Consider the following 18213-nt stretch of genomic DNA (forward strand, 5'->3'; position numbering starts at 1 on the left):
GATAATCAGAGTTGGAAGAGACCTTATAGGTCATTTAGTCCAACCCCCCAGCCAAGTGGGAGACCCTACACCATTTCTGACAAATGGCAGTCCAATCTCTTCTTGAAAGTCTCAAGTGATGAGTCTAGAATTACAGCAGGAAAGCACCGGCTGCCCGACAATTATGCTCAGCTATTGGTCACAAAATAGCTAAAGCACAAAAAAACACAAAAATATTCAAGATCTGCAAACAGTTACAACAGCCCATGCTACATTTGAGTTTTGGATTTGGTGAAGAAGAATTGGGAGGTCAAAAGCCTGGCCATTTGCAAGACCACAGTTGATGCTCATATACCTGTTCGCACACATACAGGCTCCTTCAGGTAAAATAAAATAAAATAAGTCTAAATAATGTAATGAAAGAAATTTCTTTTGAGGAAAAAAAAGTAAACATAATCAATAAGATGGTCCTGAAGGCTAATTTTACAAACAATGAATATTATGTGTAATAGATAGCTTCAGAAGAGGAACATAAAATGATTTGGAGGTTTCATTTAGAGCACAGCAAAGTTTATTTCAGTTAATGGGTCTAGAATCTGAGCATAAAAGATATGCAGGTCTTTTTTGTTTTTTGTTTTTTAAAAAAACCAAATTAAAAATGACTTACCTTGACTATGCCGCGGATGTGCATTTTTGCTATCATCTCTGCCGTGTAGAGAAACATCAGCAACGTATCAAGAGCAAATGTCACATACTGAAGGGGAGGATAATGCTCAAAGGTCTTTGGGGTATTCATGCACACCGAAATGACACTGATAATGGCACAGATGCGCAGCAAAGAATGCACCCACTGAGGAATAAAAAAAATCAATAAAGTTTTATCAACTTGTACAACTATCCTTTTCAATGTTGTTTCATGTCAAACGGTTTAAAGTAACATCCTAAATGCAAAAAAAAAAAAAAGTTTAGATATTAAAGGCTTCTACTGCTAAAAACAACTACTATTAAACAAGTACTACACTCCTCTGCTCGCAACAGAATACCCTATATCACCAGGCTTGAAATTTTGGGCTTGGACAACCTTGAAAAGGCTTGTTGCTTCAACTGCAACAATACAAGAGCGCACAACAGTTACAAACTCAATGTAAACCGCTCCAAACTTGATTGCAGAAAGTACGACTTCAGCAACAGAGTGGTCAATGCCTGGAATGCACTACCTGACTCTGTTATTACATCCTCTAACCCCCACTCCTTTAACCTTAAACTATCCACTATTGATCTCACCCCATTCCTAAGAGATCTATAAGGGACGTGCATAAGTGCACCATTGTGCCTACCATCCCTGTCCTACTGTCCCCATTGTCCTCATGTTTATACTTATATCTATTATCTTGTAAGCGATTGACAAATCAAACAAATAAATAAAATAAATTATAACATATGCTTTTAGGGGAATTGCTCGTTTTGGGCCTCTAGCACTTTTTTTTCCTTTTGTGTATTTTGCTAAGTTCCACTTACATAAAGGATACCATGTAGGCGAGACAGTTTTCCCTTTCCCTTTGCACAAAGTTTAGAACAATTTGGACTGCAGTGGCTTGGCACAATCAGCATTTCATTCCATTTTTCATTTGTTTAAAGTCTTGAAATTGCTGCGTGCTTGCCCACCATCATGGCTCTTAGTCCAGGCAAATTTTGGGCCCTCTAATAAAAATGCAAATGTTTTTTTAAAACCATTTAATTGTATTTTTTCTGTTTTTTGAACAGTTGTATTATTTGATTTTCTTTTTAAAACAATCCTGTTAAATATGGTGTAGGTAGCATGGGGCTAGAATATTTCCATGTTCCCTGTTGGCTTCCTTATTGTCACTAGTGAATTTCATAGTGAGCTTGTATACTTGATTTTTCCTTTTAACGGAATAAGACACTTCTGTTTTAACAGAAAGCTTCACTACTTCTCAAAACTCCGACTCGTTTTAATTTTTTTCAGATTAATTTTTAAATTTAACACAGTACTTTTGTCCTGTTAAATTGGATTTATGCAAAGAACATATAAAAAAAGGAAAGGAACTGAAACATAAAAATAAAAAAATAAACAGTAAATAATAGAATTGAATTGGCCATTGAAGGGATGTGGATAGGATGGTTTATTTATGCCAAAAATGAAGGAAAAGTTCAAAAAGCAATTCACGAAGGCCTTGTTTAGAGCTGTAAAAGACAAGGCTAAAGTCAATCCCTAACCCTTCTTCTTCAATTCTTTTTATATATTAATTTCCTTAGATATACAGTAGTTCTAAAAGAACCTTATATCATTTATAACATATGTGTGTATGTACGTATGTATATTTAAGATCCCATAAGTTAATATTATACACACACTATATGCAACTGCATTATACATCTTTTTCTTCATTTAGTCATCATCATTGATTCATTCTGTCATATTATGAATTAGGAACTGTTATTTAGCTTTTCCCAATAATAAAGTATCTTTTCAAAATCCACCAAATTCAGGAAACAGAAATGTAAGCACATACTTTTGTTTATCCATTGAGAGAAATTTAAGTAGATAATTTCCATTGATTGTAGCAACATCAATGGAACTTAACAATGCTTAATTACAGCTTAATCATATCCCAAAGGTAAGAAAGTTAAGGTAGTATATCATACTTACTGGTTTGTTAATCCACAGGATATCTGCGTTGTCTGATAAGGATTCATCAGGACCAAAATCTGTTACAGGCTGGGCTTCTACCCTAGAACTCTGTTTCCTTTTCAGCATACTGAAATTAGCTTTGTTTATATAAAACTGTGAAATGTCCTAAAAGAAAAGAAAGGGGGAAAATCATGCTACAATCTGCCTGACAAGATTAAAGATTATTGCATTTGTCCAGATCCCTGACGTATAAATTATGGAAATAAACACAGAAACAAGGCCGTTACAGATTTGACTTCACTAGATTAGGCAAAGTACATGGCAGCCAATTTATTTTACATTATCCCTGTCTTTTTTTTTCATTTAGTCATCATTTAGTAGTGATTCATTCTGTCATATTATGGATTAGAAACCCTTATTTAGTTCTTCACGCTAACAAAAAAGAAAAATAGGTAGGAACAATTTGTTACCAGAAGTTTGTATGTCACTCCTTTTAAGAAATCTAAATTCTTAGTTTATGAATCCTAGATTACTTGGGGAGAAACAAAGAATACTTTGAACCTAAGTATGAACAATATGCTAAAAAAATCATTTATTGCTTTCCCATAATGGTTTCATTGGGAGTTGGTACAGATCTTTAAAAAGCTGTATTTATATGGATGCATGTTAAAAATAGACATGTACACAGAGACACACATACAATCCAAATATTGCTGTGTTTTTCTATCTATTTGATTACCAAAAGTGGCCACTGAGCAGCTGTTTGCCACCACCACCAAAATTAAGTGGCAGATATTTTAAAGAATGGCTACACATGGCCCAAAATCCGCAAGTTAAGTGTGAGCAGACAGCTTATTCATAATAAGTCAGAATTTCCATCCAGCAGAGAGCTACAATAGAAGATAATAGACATTTCACGATGCTTTCTTTGCATCTCAGCTATGTCATTGTACAGTATTATTAATTATTGCTTTAACATTGATTATTCATGACTGCAGTTTATTTGAAAAGCTGAAGGAAAGAGGGGTTATAGATTTGAGTAATATCTTTTGTTGCTTGTATATAAAATGTGTTGTACAAAAATATTAAAAGTGATTATCTGGTATATTTGGCTTATTCTGAGTATATTTTAGTTATTACATAAAACATGAAGTATATTTTCACCTGTGTGTGAAAAAAATTATTGAATGAAAAGCATTTTACCCTTTAGCAAAAGTAAATAGTGCTGTGTTGAAAAATGCAAAACCATTTAGCCACATGCTACAGCAGTTTCCAATAGAAAACACCTGGATACAAGCTGAACTGAACTGGCTGACAATTCTGCTGATATGCTCAGGAGAACAGAAATACCAAAGGATTTGGATTAGCAGGAATAGGTAGATTTGTTTAAGAAGTTTGACATGTTATAGAAATGAATGTGTGAAACTAGAAAAGACAGTAAAAATACTTCCAAATAACTGTGGTAAATATAAGTCTTCTTGTAGGAATACATAATGCTGATTAAGCTAAAAGTGAACCATACTATGCTAATATGAAGAAGGAACTAGCAGGAACTCAGTCTTTTTCTATAGATTTGACATCTAAAAAGTGTAAGCTTTCTAAACTGCTTCTTCCTTCATTTCTTTCATTTAAAACTGGAAAACTGTAGCAGAATCTTGGTTGACCGATGACAATTTTAAACCAACTTCTTTCTCACAGGTAGAATTATAGCTAGTAAATCCACATTAAACTGCAAGCCCCATTTTGGACATAATCATAATCATAAATTATGATATACACTCAAAATGAGTGAGACAAGAGGCAAGAAAAGAACATGAGGCATTCATTCTCCCCAAAATTTATGAAACTAGAAATTGGGTCCAAAAACTGACATAATATTTTACTTTAATTTTAAATGTATGTGTGCTTAAAATCTGGAAAGATTTTTACAACAATCTTAAACAAGCATAAGTGTTTTTTTTTAAATTGGCCCTACATAACATGTATGCGTATAAACATAAACATATACCATATTTTACATTTTTCTGCAAACTTTTCAATTTAGCTATCTTCGGAAATAGTAGGCTCTTGGCACCTTAGAATTTGTACTCATGATAGCTGTGAACTTTGGAAATTATAAATTCAACCTATTAAAGAAAAAATAGTTGGAGAAGAATTTTTTAACTCATGCTGCAGAATTTTATTTTATTTTATTTTAGGTTGATGGTCTGTAATGTTCTGGTTCCCCCCTCCCTTTTTTTTTTTTTTGAAGATGGGAATCACATTAGCTCTTTTCCAATTCTCAGGTAGTTCCCTGGTACTCCATGATCCTTGAAAGATGTGGTTCAATTGTTCTGTGATAACATCTGCCAGCTCCTTCAGAACTCTGGGATGGAATCCATCAGGTTCTGATGATTTGAAGTCGTCAAGGTCAGACAGATGTTCTCTTACCATTTTCTTGCTTAGTTTAAGTTTTATTTCTAGTCTGTATTTTACGGTTATGTTTTTGGTAGCTTAAGCTATAGTGTCTTTTTACATGAAGATTGATGCAAAGAAGGAGTTAAGCAGCTCTGCTTTCTCAGGAGCATTTGATGCTACTTGTGGAAATATAAGTCAGAATTCCTACACTACTTGGCAGCAAACCTGACTGTTTACTTCATAGGACACAACAGAAAGTCATGGATTAGGCTGTATGATAGACAAAATTATTGATCAAGCTCTGTCTCTCCTGCTCTCTATATATTATGATATACATGTGCATATAAACATATGCTTTCCCCAACCCTAGATAATGACTACAAATGAACATTAAAAACATGGCTTCAGCACTAATGTAGGTCTGCTTCTCTTATCTTGTTCTGTAAATCAACTTATAGTATCTCAATATGTGGCTCAGATACAGCTACCCTTAACAGATAAAATCCCAAAATATTATCTCCAGCTTTTCCAATAAATTACAGCTTTCCATAAACCTACAACCTTTTGAAACTTTTTGAAACTCATAGCAGCATGATAGGCAAGTGAAGGTTATGGCCTGTTGGCATATTATGTCATAATATTCAAGACCTGAAAGTTAATATCCACAATCTGGGTAAATAAAGTAAACAAAACAGATTCTGATAGCTTATTTTGAGCAATGAGCTTGATGATAGTTTATTAGAGATTAACAATGTTACAGATCTACCTAGTGAGATTTGGAGGGGGAGGGCAAGTGGTTAAGGCACCAAGCTAGAAACCAAGAGGTCATGAGTTCAACTCCTGCTTTAGCCATGAAAGCCAGCTGAGTGACTTATTCTGATCTAAATATGGGGATAGACTAGGAATTCACTAGAAATTAACCTTAATATTTTTCCAACACCCAGAATTCTAGACACAGATTACCTTCACAGCACCTTTTAATGCAGCAACAGATACCCATTAAACCTCATAAAATTCCCATTCCATGCAACCAAATAGTATACAACCACCACAATGGAAAAATAGTTTTCCAGTACATTAAAATGTCTTAGAAACTACCAGCAGATTACTTCAACCACCAGGCACGACAGCAGTCATAAACCAACAAAATGCCAACTTAAACAAACCCGAAGACTTGTGTTCTAAAGAAAGAACAAGAGTCATATACAACATACAATGCAAAGATTGTGAAAGCCACTGAGTAGGAAACCTAGGCAGAAAAATTAGCAGAACATATATGTGAACCAGTGGTGGGATTCAAATTTTTTTACTACCGGTTCTGTGGGCGTGGCTTGGTGGACGTGGCAGGGCAGGGGAAGGATACTGTAAAATCCCCATTCCCACCCCATCCCATTAACCTGCTTTCCAGCTCCGTTCTCCTGTGCAGGGCAACAAAAGAAGACCCAGCCGATCAGCTGGGACTCGGGAGGCACAGAATAGACGGGGGCGGGGCCAGTCAGAGGTGGTATTTGCTGGTTCTCCAAACTACTCAAAATTTCCGCTACCAGTTCTCCAGAACTGGTCAGAACCTGCAGAATACCACCTCCGACATGAACAGACAAGACAGGATGATAGTTCTTTAATTTCACAACATGTAGGCAAATTTAACACTGCCCTTGTTGTTCTATAGTAGCAAAAAATCTGGAGCAGTCTTGTAGCCCCGTTTCCAACTAACAAATATTATTGAGGGCAAGTATGGGACATCTATTGCAATTTTTATTAAGTACAGTGGAAAGTACAGAGCTTTTCAGCTAACATTTAGAAGCCTCGCCCCATTAATCAAGGCTTCCAAGATTTTTTTTTTTTGTTTTAAACAAATGGGTTCTGCAGCGTGAAATTGTTTGAAAGCCACTGCAATTGTCAAAACAAATCAATTCCTTATTATAATCATATAGGCAGCCTAAGGAAGGTAGTGGTAGGGAGTACAGCCGTTAAAGTATACAGAATAAAAATCTAAATCTAAAAAAAGTTATGAAACTCACAAACTGAGTATTGATTCACTATCAGTATGAATTCATAGCAAAATCCTGGTGGTTTTCTAGATTATATCCCTGTTTAAAACAAGAAGACTTCTAATTCTAAACTTGCATTTGCAAAAAAAAAAAAAATCTCACTAAGCCTTAAAGAAATCAGGAAGAAGTTTCCTTTTGGAAAACCACATTCAGATTGTCTCTGGGTTTTGTGAAAATATATGGAGCTCCTTGACTTCATGAGAACAAGCATGACACACAATTTCCAATGTTCAGTTTCCATGGAAGCAACTACAGAATAATTTGGAACGGCAGAGGGGAGAGGAAAAAGAAACAACAGAAATGATACATATCTTGATATACTTTGATAATGAGAAATGTCTCAATAACACTATTTAGTGATTGAATAATTCAGAACTTGGCAATTAGGATAATGAATGAATCAAAGATAATTACACTGAAAGGACATGTTCTGCTTTTTGGTCTTTGTGATCTTAAATCTCATTTTAATCTAGGGAGAGTACAAGGAAGGAAGAACCATACGGCAGCCTAATTCAATTCTCTTTCCAGCATACTCGAAATATTAACATGACATGAAAATCTGAACTATGCAATGTTAATACAGTAAATAACAGAATTATAATTCTGAAAACTGATCTTATGTTTAAATACTGTATGTTGCCTCTTTTCTAAAAACATGGGATGTACACTATTATGTCTCATTAATTTCAACATATGTTGATATGCTAAGAATGCCTACAATTTAACTCTGCTTTATTTTTATTTTTAATGAACCAGTTCAATTCAATGACAATCTCTGAACTATTTGTTTTTACTTCAGTTTTGTCCAACAAAATTGGCTCAAGGACCCAGCAAAACATAGGCTCAATTTGGGTGACTTTGGGTCAGCCATTCCCTCTTAGCCCTACCCACCCCACAGAGCTGTTGTGGGGAAAATAGGAGGAAAAAGGAGTCTTAGATATGCTTGATTTATTTTTAAAAAAGTAAAGGTGGGATATAAATAAACAATTAATAAATAAAAACAAGCACTATCCCAATAGATAAATATTCCATTTGAATTAATAGTTGGTGAGAAAACATGTATTAAATTTCTTATCGACTGATCACCTCAGAACAACTAGTTCACACATTCGGTCAGCTTTATTTCTAAATAAATAAAGCATTTCTTCTCTCTCTCTCTCTCTCTCTCTCTCTCTCTCTCTCTCTCTCTCTCTATATATATATATATATATATATATATATATATATATATATATATATATATATATATATATACACACACACACACACCCCTACATATACATACACACACATATATACACACATATACATATACACACACACATACACACACACACACATATATAAGGTAAAATATTTTAAAGTATTCATCACTGTTGTATTCAGGATGGAACTCAAGATGGCTTTTGGAACTCAAGATACCTATGATTCTTGATGAATGTATTTTGAGTAGCTCAGAATACCACTTCTGACTGCCCCCACCCCCATCTATTATCTGCCTCCCAGTCCCAGCTGATCGGCTGGGTCTTCTTTTGTTGCCCTGCACAGGAGAACAGAGCTGGAAAGCAGGTTAGTGGGTTGGGGAGGGAGTGGGGATTTTGCAGTATCCTTCCCCTTTCACACCCACCAAGACACACCCACCAAGCCACACCACGCCTACCAAGCCACACCCACAGACCTGGTAGCAAAAATTTTTGAATCCCATCATTGCACGAGATGTATGTTTTGAGCATTTCAGAAGTATTTCAAGCTCAAAATAGCACTGGGTATTCAAAACAGTTCACAAAGCAGCCTATTCTCAAATATAAACTACGTGTAAGCTTTGAACTATTTCATGCTTGAAACATTTTGCACACCCATAGAACATACAAGTATTTCATGCTTGAAACATTTTGCATTTTGAAATATTTTGCATTCCCCAAAAGACACAAGAGGAAAGATGTGAAGGAATAGCAGTTTGATAACAAGTAAGCAATAGCATTTAGGCTAAACTTACATTTCAAAATATTAGGTGTTTTTTGTTTAGTACAGGACATTACAACCTAGGATAATTATGAGAGCTAGAAAAGGGACAATTTACCAAGGAAGAATACCTAGAAATAGTACATAATTATAGAAAGGACGTTGGAAAGTTAAAGGTCAGAATCAATTAAAATTGGTGAAAGAGGCTAAAAACAGCAAATAAGGCTTCTTTGGTATGCTCAAAATAAAGAGAAAGAAAATATCTCTCTATTAGCTGTTCAATCGAGATGACTAGCAAAGAAAAGGTAGTGGATAGCAAGGAAAAGGTAGAACTGTTCAAAACTGTTCTGGTTCAGCGTTTTCCAACAAGAGGCAATGTGTTCTACTGGGTAATTGTGAACAATAGGATGGAGGAACAAACTGAAAAGTTACCAAGAAAAACAAAACATCTATTTACATTCAATGACTTTAAATTCTAAGGTGAACTTCATCCTTGTGTACTGAATGGGCTTTTTGATATACTGGTCAAACCTTTATGATTTTTGAAAAATCTGCAGAAAGATAAGAGGGCCGTACAACTGGAGGAGAACAAATACCCCTATTTTCAAAAAAGGGGAAGAAGATTCACCAATCCTCTTCAGTTGGATATCAACACATAGGGAGATTCTAAAGCAGGTCATACATTGATGGATCTAGGAGTACTTTGAAAATAATGTAGTCAAAAGCAGCACTGACAGGTTTTTATTCTTCAACATAGTGACTAAATTAATTGACCAGCAAAATACTGTGAACATAATATATTTAGATTTCAGCAAGGCATTCGACAAAGTAGACCACAACTTACTTCTAGTAAGCTAGAAAAAAGTGGAATAGATAGCACCACCACTAGATAGACTCGCAACTGGCTGACAAACCATACTCAACAAGTAGTCCTTAATGGGTCTAAGTCTACATGGAGGGAAGTTATTATACCCCATTATCAGTGGGTGCCACAAGGTTCCGTCTTAGGCCCAGTACTCTTCAATATCTTCATAACGACTTAGATGAGAGAATAGAAGGGGAACTTACCAAATTTGCGGATGATACTAAGCTGGCAGGAATAGCTAACACCCAAGAAGATAGGCTCAAGATCCAGATGGATCTTGAAGACTAGAACACTGGGCCGTATGTAACAAAATGAAAATTCAATGTAGAGAAAAGTAAAGTCCTACACTTAGGCAAGAAAAACCAAAAGTACACATATAGACTGGGTGAAACCACGCTCAATAGCAGTAACTGTGAGAGGGATCTTGGAGTCTTAGTGGATAACTAGCTAAATATGAGCCAGCAGTGTGCAGCAGCAGCAGCCAAAAAAGCTAATGCAATCCTAAGTTGCATTAACAGAGGGATGCAATTGAGATCAAGTGAGGTACTAATACCACTCTACAAAGCCTTGGTAAGACCACACCTAGAGTACTGCATCCAGTTTTGGTCACCACATTATAAAAAAGATGTTGAGACTCTAGAAAAAGTAGAGAGAAGAGCAACCAGGATGATTAGGGGAGACTAAAACATATGAAGAATGGTTACAGGAACTGGGCATGGCTAGTCTAGTGAAGAAAAGGACCAGGGGAGACATGATAGCAGTCTTCCAATATTTGAGGGGCTGCCAGAGAGAGGAAGGGTCAAGCTATTTTCTAAAGCACCCGAAGGCCAGACAAGGAATAATGGATGGAAACTGAACAAGGAGAGATTCAACCTGGAAATAAGGAGAAACTTTCTGACAGTGAGAACAATCAACCAATGGAACAGCTTTGCCCTCGGAAGTTGTGGGAGCACCATCACTTGAGACTTTCAAGAAGAGATTGGACTGCCATTTGTCAGAAATGGTGTAGGGTCTCCCACTTGGGGGGGGGGAGGTCGGACTGGGTGACCTCTTCCAACTCTGATTATCTGTTTTTACCATAATGTTTTGATTGAATAACTTTTTTAGTATAATGGAAGAATGCTGCAGACACATCTTGATTTCATCTAACACCATGACATGAGATAGCATTATAACTAATGAGCAAAGCAGGATTAATAATTGTATAGAAATATTTTTTTTGTTTTTAACTTTGTTATACATCATCCAATGTCACTTGATTGTGAGATGGAGGGCTACATAAATATGAAAATCAATAAATAAAATCAAACTGAAGGATTATATTAAATGGGGAGACATGAAGTTCACTCCAGAGTCTTGAACATTTTGATTTTTGATTTGAATGAAGAAGAAATACTCATAGGTAACACAATATTGGGTGATTAGTTATGATCCTTGCAAATATAAATAAAATTCAAAACAATTTTGAACAGTTAGACAAATGGGCTGAAATATCAGTATGAAATACTACAGTGAAATGCACAGTTGTGTTCTTAGGAAACAATCATCTAATGTGAAACACAGAATATAGGATATTTGGGTTGGCAAAAATACTTGTGAAAATGATCTTGAAATAGTAATTGATTTCACACTGAATATGTGTCAGCAGTGATGTGGTTGCAAAACAAGCAAAAACTATTTTAGACTCCATTAACTACAATTTCTAAAACACGAGCAATAATTACTCCATTTTATTCTGCATTGTTCATACTTATATCTTGAACAATAGGTTCTCTTCTGGGCATTACAATTTAAGAATTCAGAAAAGCGGTAATAGGGCAAAAATAGAAGGACAAGAAGGATGAGCAAGGGATTAGAAGCAAGTTTTAGGAAGAGAGATGAAAGGATCTGAAAAGTGTTTAGTCTCGAGAAGACTGAAACAGAAGATGACAGCATTCTTCAAAAATGTCACCTTGAAAAACTTAAAAATCTCAGAAAGTAAGAATCAAAACACAGATATCTTTGACTTCCAATGATTTCTTCATCAACTCAGGGCCTCCCTCTCTGCCAGAGGCACCATATGCTCCAAATAACAACTGCAAGAGGGAGAGCAGAGACGATGTGGGCACCTCATTTAATGACCACAATATCATTATTACCACAATTCTGGGCTCAGCTGTGGTCGTAAGTCAAGGACTACTTGTAAAGAGCATACTATAAAAAAGATAGATTTCACTTATATTGGCAAAAGCTCCCAGACAATGAGAACATTTTAACTACAGCAGAGAAGGCATTTCTCCTCGATCCCGCCAGTCAGAGATCCTCAACAGGCCTCCAGCTGATCGGCTGAGTCTTCTTTTGTTGCCCTGCATAGGAGAACGGAGCTAGAAAACAGGTTAGTGGGGTGGGGAGGGAATTGGATTTTGCAGTAACCTTCCCCCAGAAGTGAGGTGGGAATGGAGATTTTGCAGTATCCTTCCCCTGCCACGTCCACCAAGCCACGCCCACCAAGCCAAGCCAAGCCTACCAAGCCACGCCCACAGAACAGGTAGTAAAAAAAAATGTGAATCCCACCGCTGCTCTACAGCCTCCAGGCCCCCTAAAAGGGTAGCTACAGCATCACTCAGTCACCAGATGTGGAGATATAAAATTGAGTGTCATCAGCATATTGATAATATTTGATAGCGATGAATGATTTCACCTAGTGACTTCATGTAGCTATTAAAGAGCAGAGAGAATACCCTGAGGTACACTGTTAGAGAACATGACTCTCTATCAACATTGATTGAGCCTTTGCATCTAATTTCCATTAAATACCACTTTATAATACCTCGCTAAGACCGCACTTGGAATACTGCATCCTGTTTGGATGTTAGATGTTTAGACTCTAGAAAGAGTGCAGAGAAGAGCAACGAAGATGATTAGGTGACTGGAGGCTAAAACATATAAAGAACAGTTGCCTGAATTGGGTATGTCTAGTTTAGTGAAAAGGAGAACTAGGAATGACATGATAGCAGTGTTCCAATATCTAAGGGGCTGCCACAAAGAACAGAGGGTCAGCCTATTCTCCAAAACACCTAAAGGCAGGACAAGAGGCAATGGATGGAAACTAATCAAGGAGAGAAGGAACCTAAAACAAAGGAGAAATTTCCTGACAGTCGAAAAATTAATCAGTGGAACAACTTTCCCCCAGAACACTGGAGGGTTTTAACAAGAGATTAAACAACCATTTGTCTGAAATGGTATAGAACCCTGGTGGCAGCTATTCGCTAGAACCGGCTGTCAACATTCTAAGCAGTTCGGAAAACCAGTTGTTAGAAGAAATTACTGGCCTAATCCTGTAAGGAAGGCAGGAAGGAAACATTCTGGGGTTGCTTACAGAAACTGCCTCTCCGTTAACCCTTATTACATTCTTGGCAGGACTAGACTTCCTGTCTCAGGAACTTCTCTGGAGTTTTTCCCCCCTCTTTTGCTGGTATTTTGCTTATGTGGAGTGACTATTTAAAGTTACAATGGCACTGAAAAAAAGTGACTTATGACCATTTTTCACACTTATGACTGTTACAGCATCCCCACAGTCATGAGAGGCCAGGCGAGGAGATGCGTGCCTCGATGTGAGTGATATTGAGTTGGCCACATCCAGCCAATAACATGACCACCAAGCCATGTCCACCCAGTCACATGACCACCAAGCCATGCCCACCAACTAAGCCACGCCCACAGAACCAGTTGTTAAAAAATTTGAATCCCACCCCTGCATGGTGGCGAACCTATGGCACGCGTTCCAGAAATGGCACGCAGAGCCATTACTGCAGGCACGTGAGCACTCGCCCAGAAAACATGTACTGCGCATGCGTGCGCACCGCCTGCCCGACAGCTGATTGTCAGGTATCTGGCGTGCATGTGCAGGGACGCGGCAGCGCAAAGGAGACACTCAAGCATGTGCAGAAGCACCCCGCGCACATGAGGGGGTTGCACATGCATGTGCAGAAGCGTGCAGCATGGGTTGCGCGGGTCACGTGAGTCGTGCACGCAGAAGTGCGGGTTGCGTGAGTTGCACAGGTCGCTCGCGCATGCGCAGGAGGCATGGGGGGGGCGCACGCATTGCCTTCTGGGTGACGGCACGCGACCACGAGCAGGTAAGCGCGCGCGCAATTATCGGCCTGGGAGCCCAAAAAGGTTAGCCACCCCTGGTATAGAGCTTCCTGCTTGAGAAGAGGGATAGGCTAGAAGACCTCCAAGGTCCCTTCCAACTCTGTCATTCTGTTTAGTGACTGTTCGAATTTACAACAGCACTGAAAAAAGTGACTTATGACCATTTTTCACCCCTGACTTACAATAGCCACATGATTTACATTCGGGTGCTTGACAACTGGTTCATACACGGTTGCAGTGTCCCAAGACCACGTCTTCCCCTTTTGTGACCTTCTGACAAGCAAAGTCAATGGGGAAGCCACATTCACCTTAACTAACTTAACAGCTGCATTGATTCACTTAACAAATGTGGAAGGAAAGTCATTAAATGGGACAAAAGTCACTTAGCAAATTTATCACTCAGCAACATAAACTTTGGGCTCAATTGTGGTCTTAAGTCAAGGACTATCTGTATCTCTGTTCTCAATATCACACTATAGCAAACTACAATTGCTGATGTACTCTAAAGAAAATCTTGCTAGTTAATGGGTATGAAACCAGCCTAGTTTGAAGCATACTTAACCATCAAAGTTCTTAACCAACAGCTTCACTCAAGTCTGTAATGAATTATAAACTATCCTGTGTCTAAATTACATCTTTGGGTTTTTTTTTAACCTTTTCCTTCTCTTAATCATGCTTTTATAGTTATATTATGCGGAAATGCTCTGATATTTTGCAGCACAATCTAGGTCATTCAAAAGCTAATCTTGTGTTTATTACAAAATCGTTGTACCTAAGATTTTAACATATTGGTGAGTAATTAACCTAAATATTTACCCTACACTGAATGTATTTTTAAACCATTGGGGCATAGAAATTGGCATGGGGGAGATTGATTGGTTTCATGCACCGCTTAATGATTATTTACTGAATAAATAATAATTGATTAGATTTGTTCAGCACATTACCCCACAGACAATGGTTAAGTAATGTAAACCTGTAAGCTTTGTGTTTGCATACCACAGTTAGTTAAAACTAAGCAAGTTTCATACTGGGTATATCTAGCTTAATGAAAAGAAGCACTAGGGGAGACATGATAGCAGTGTTCAAATATCTGAGGGGCTGCCACAAAGAAGAGGGAGTCAAGCTATTCTCCAAAGCATCAAAGGGCAGGACAAGAAGCAATGGATAGAAACTAATCAAGGAGAGAAGCAAATTAGAACTAAGGAGAAATTTCCTGACAGTTAGAACAATTAACCAATGGAACAACTTGCCTCCAGAAGTTGTAAATGCTCCAACACTGGAAGTTTTTAAGAAGAGATTGGATAACCATTTGTCTGAAATGGTAGAGGGTTTCCTGCCTACGCAGGGGGTTGGACTAGAAGACCTCCAAAGTCCCTTCCAACTCTGTTATTCTGTTCTGTTCTATATGATGTGATTAAGGGATCCCGTTGTTGAAAATTACTATCCAGAAGCCTTACGCCTTCTAAAATTATAGTTTGAAGGATTCAATGGAGAGAAGCGCGATTTCAGTCTGTAATAGGAATAAAAGCTGAGTTGCTGACTTGATGGCCATCTGCTACCATCACCAATCAATGGTGGTCACCCCAGGTGACACCTCATCTAAGAATCTCATGGTAGCCCATGAAACCTAATAAAGCCCTTGCCTAACAAGGCAGGGCTCTAAAATGTTAAGGGGCATCTGTTCAACACAGACTAGTGCACCACAAGTAGGTGGTGGCACAGTGGTTAAAATATAATACAGGTAGTCCTTGACTTACAACAATTCATTTAGTAACCATTCAAAGTTACAATGGCACTGAAAAAATAGACTTATTTTTTTTCACCGTCGTGACCTTTCCAGCATCCCCTTAATTATGTAATCAAAATTCAGATGCTTGGCAACTGGTTCATATATTTATGGCCACTGCTGTGTCCCAAGGTGAACTAATCACCTTTTGTTGAGTTTCTGACAAGGTTACTAACTTGGCAACTGCAACGGTTCACTTAACAACTGTGCAAGGAAGGTCGTAACATGGGGCAAAACTCATTAACAAATGTCCCACTTAATAACAGAAATTTGGGGCTCCATTGTGGTTGCAAGTCAAGGATTACCTGTACAGCAGGCTAATTCTGCCAACTGCCAGCAGTTCGAGTCTCACCAGGCTCAAGGTTGACTCAGCCTTCCATTTTTCTGAAGCCGGTAAAATGAGGACCCAGATTGTTGGGGGCAATAGGCTGACTCTGTAAACCGCTTAGAGAGGGCTGTCAAGCACTGTGAAGTGGTATATAAGTCTCAGCGCCATTGCATATTGCTATCTGTATGTCTCCAACTGGCCAGTGGTCTGATCCCAATAAAACAGTGGTTTTAACTAAAGGTGACCTGCAAACTCAAACCTTAGAGGTTTACATTTCTCAACCATTTACATTTACATTTCTCAACCAAGCAGTACTGCAAGCTACTTCTGCTGACTGGCTGGCGGCAGTTCGGCAGTTCGAATCTCACCAGGCTCAAGGTTGACTCAGCCTTCCATCCTTCTGAGGTGGGTTAAATGAGGACCCAGATTGTTGGGGTCCATATGCTGACTCTATAAACTGCTTGTAGGGCTGTAAAGCACTGTAAAAAAGTATATAAATAAGTGCTATTGCTACTGTTTGTGGGGCTGTGTGCTGAACAAATCCAACCAATTTCCTTCCCCCACCACATACATCACCCTTTTGACTCTGAAGCTTCAGGAAGACCTGGCATTATTTTGCCACTGAACAGAATCAGAATCTCTATCTACATCTATCTGTCTGTCTGTCTGTCTGTCTGTCTATCTATCTATCTAATATATCTAATATATCTAATATCTATCTATCCACGATATCTAGTATATCTGTCTAATATATCTATCTACTATATCTACTATATCTATTTATCTATCTATCCATTATATCTACTATATTTAATATATCTATCTATCCACTATATCTACTATATCAAATATATCTACGGAGGAGAGCTCTCAGCTTCCTTATTTTCTCCATGGAAGGTGCAGAGAAGCTGCTTCGTTCCAGTCCCTGGTAAGGGGCCCACCGGAGATCCCTGACCAACCCGGAGGACAACAGGCCTCTTCTGCGGGTGGCCGCCACTGCACCAGCATTTCTCCACCCCTCCAAACTTCCTCCTCCTCCCCCTCTTCTCCCCTCCCCCCCAAAAAGCACCTCTTCGCCTTTCTCCAGAAACCGCACGGCGCCCCACCGTCAAGCAAGCCGCGTCTCATCCTTATCTTTGCGGGAAAGGAAGGGAAGGGGAGGGGGAGGGCGGCACGATGCAGCGGGGGAAGCGGACCCACCAACCCCGAAGCCCGCCAGCCCGCCGAGGGCAACCTACCCGCCTGCCTTTCCCTTCATGGCGTTAAGGGACCAGGATGCTTATTTGGTGATGTCTTCGCCTGGAGAGCATTTGGCATTATTATTATTATTATTGTTGTTGTTGTTGTTGTTTTAAAGCCGGTCTCCCGAGGCGTCCGCACCCGGAGAGGGCGTGACCCGCGGGGCGGCGGACGAAGGCGCCGCACCCGGCAGGCGAGGGGGGCGAGCTTGGTAGCAGGTTTCTTCTCCTCGCCGGCTGGCCGCAGCCTTGCGGTCGCCCGGCAACCGCGGGTTCCCTGCGAAGCATCTACCGGCGGCCGGCGGGAGCACGAGAGGACACGCGCAGACGGCGCCTCCTGCCACGCGAGCGGCCGCGGGACTGGGTGCCGGCGGCCTGGCTGCCGCCCCCCTCACCTTGGGTTCGGGCTCCCCTGCGGGGCTCGTTCCCGACCTCCCCCGCAGGAGCGAGCCTTGCCGCCTTGGGGATGAAGGTGTCAGCGTCGTGGCCTTTGGTAATGCCGCAGCCGGAGGAACTGCGCAGGGTTCCCGTTCGGGAAGTGGAGAGGGAGTGAAGGGGCGGGGGGCTTCGGTGAGGCAGGGAATCTGTGGCCTACTCGCTGGGGCCGAGCTGCAGAGCTGGGAGTGGCAGGCCAATTGCAAATCGTAGGCCCACCGGATTCACCGCTCCTGCTTTGAAAGGAAAGCGAGTTACTTTCCTCTGTCTGTCTGTCTACCTATCCTACCCCCCCTCTATCTATCTATCTATCTATCTATCTATCTATCTATCTATCTATCTATCTATCTATCTATCTATCTATCTATCTATCACTACCATC

The 18213-nt window shown here is 39.3% G+C and overlaps 1 protein-coding gene across 4 annotated transcripts in view; it reads right to left on the reverse strand.

Moving 5' to 3' along the window:
* The window catches only part of NALCN (sodium leak channel, non-selective), a 228022-nt gene extending 210040 nt beyond the window's left edge, over window positions 1-17982 (reverse strand). The window contains exons 1-3 of one of the 4 annotated variants that reach the window (XM_087967321.1): window positions 17792-17982; window positions 2651-2797; window positions 647-829 (exon numbers count right to left, since the gene is read on the reverse strand). In XM_087967321.1, coding sequence (XP_087823447.1) covers window positions 647-829; window positions 2651-2758 — 291 coding nt within the window. In that variant the 5' untranslated portion in view covers window positions 2759-2797; window positions 17792-17982. The other 3 variants (XM_087967319.1, XM_026668856.2, XM_087967320.1) reach the window with 3 other exon arrangements.
* Window positions 17983-18213: the final 231 nt, after the last annotated feature.

This window comes from Notechis scutatus, chromosome 5, assembly GCF_049901735.1.
Source record: "Notechis scutatus isolate UNSWTSFEM ecotype Mainland chromosome 5, rNotScu1.2, whole genome shotgun sequence".
NCBI classification, from domain to species: Eukaryota; Metazoa; Chordata; class Lepidosauria; order Squamata; family Elapidae; genus Notechis; species Notechis scutatus.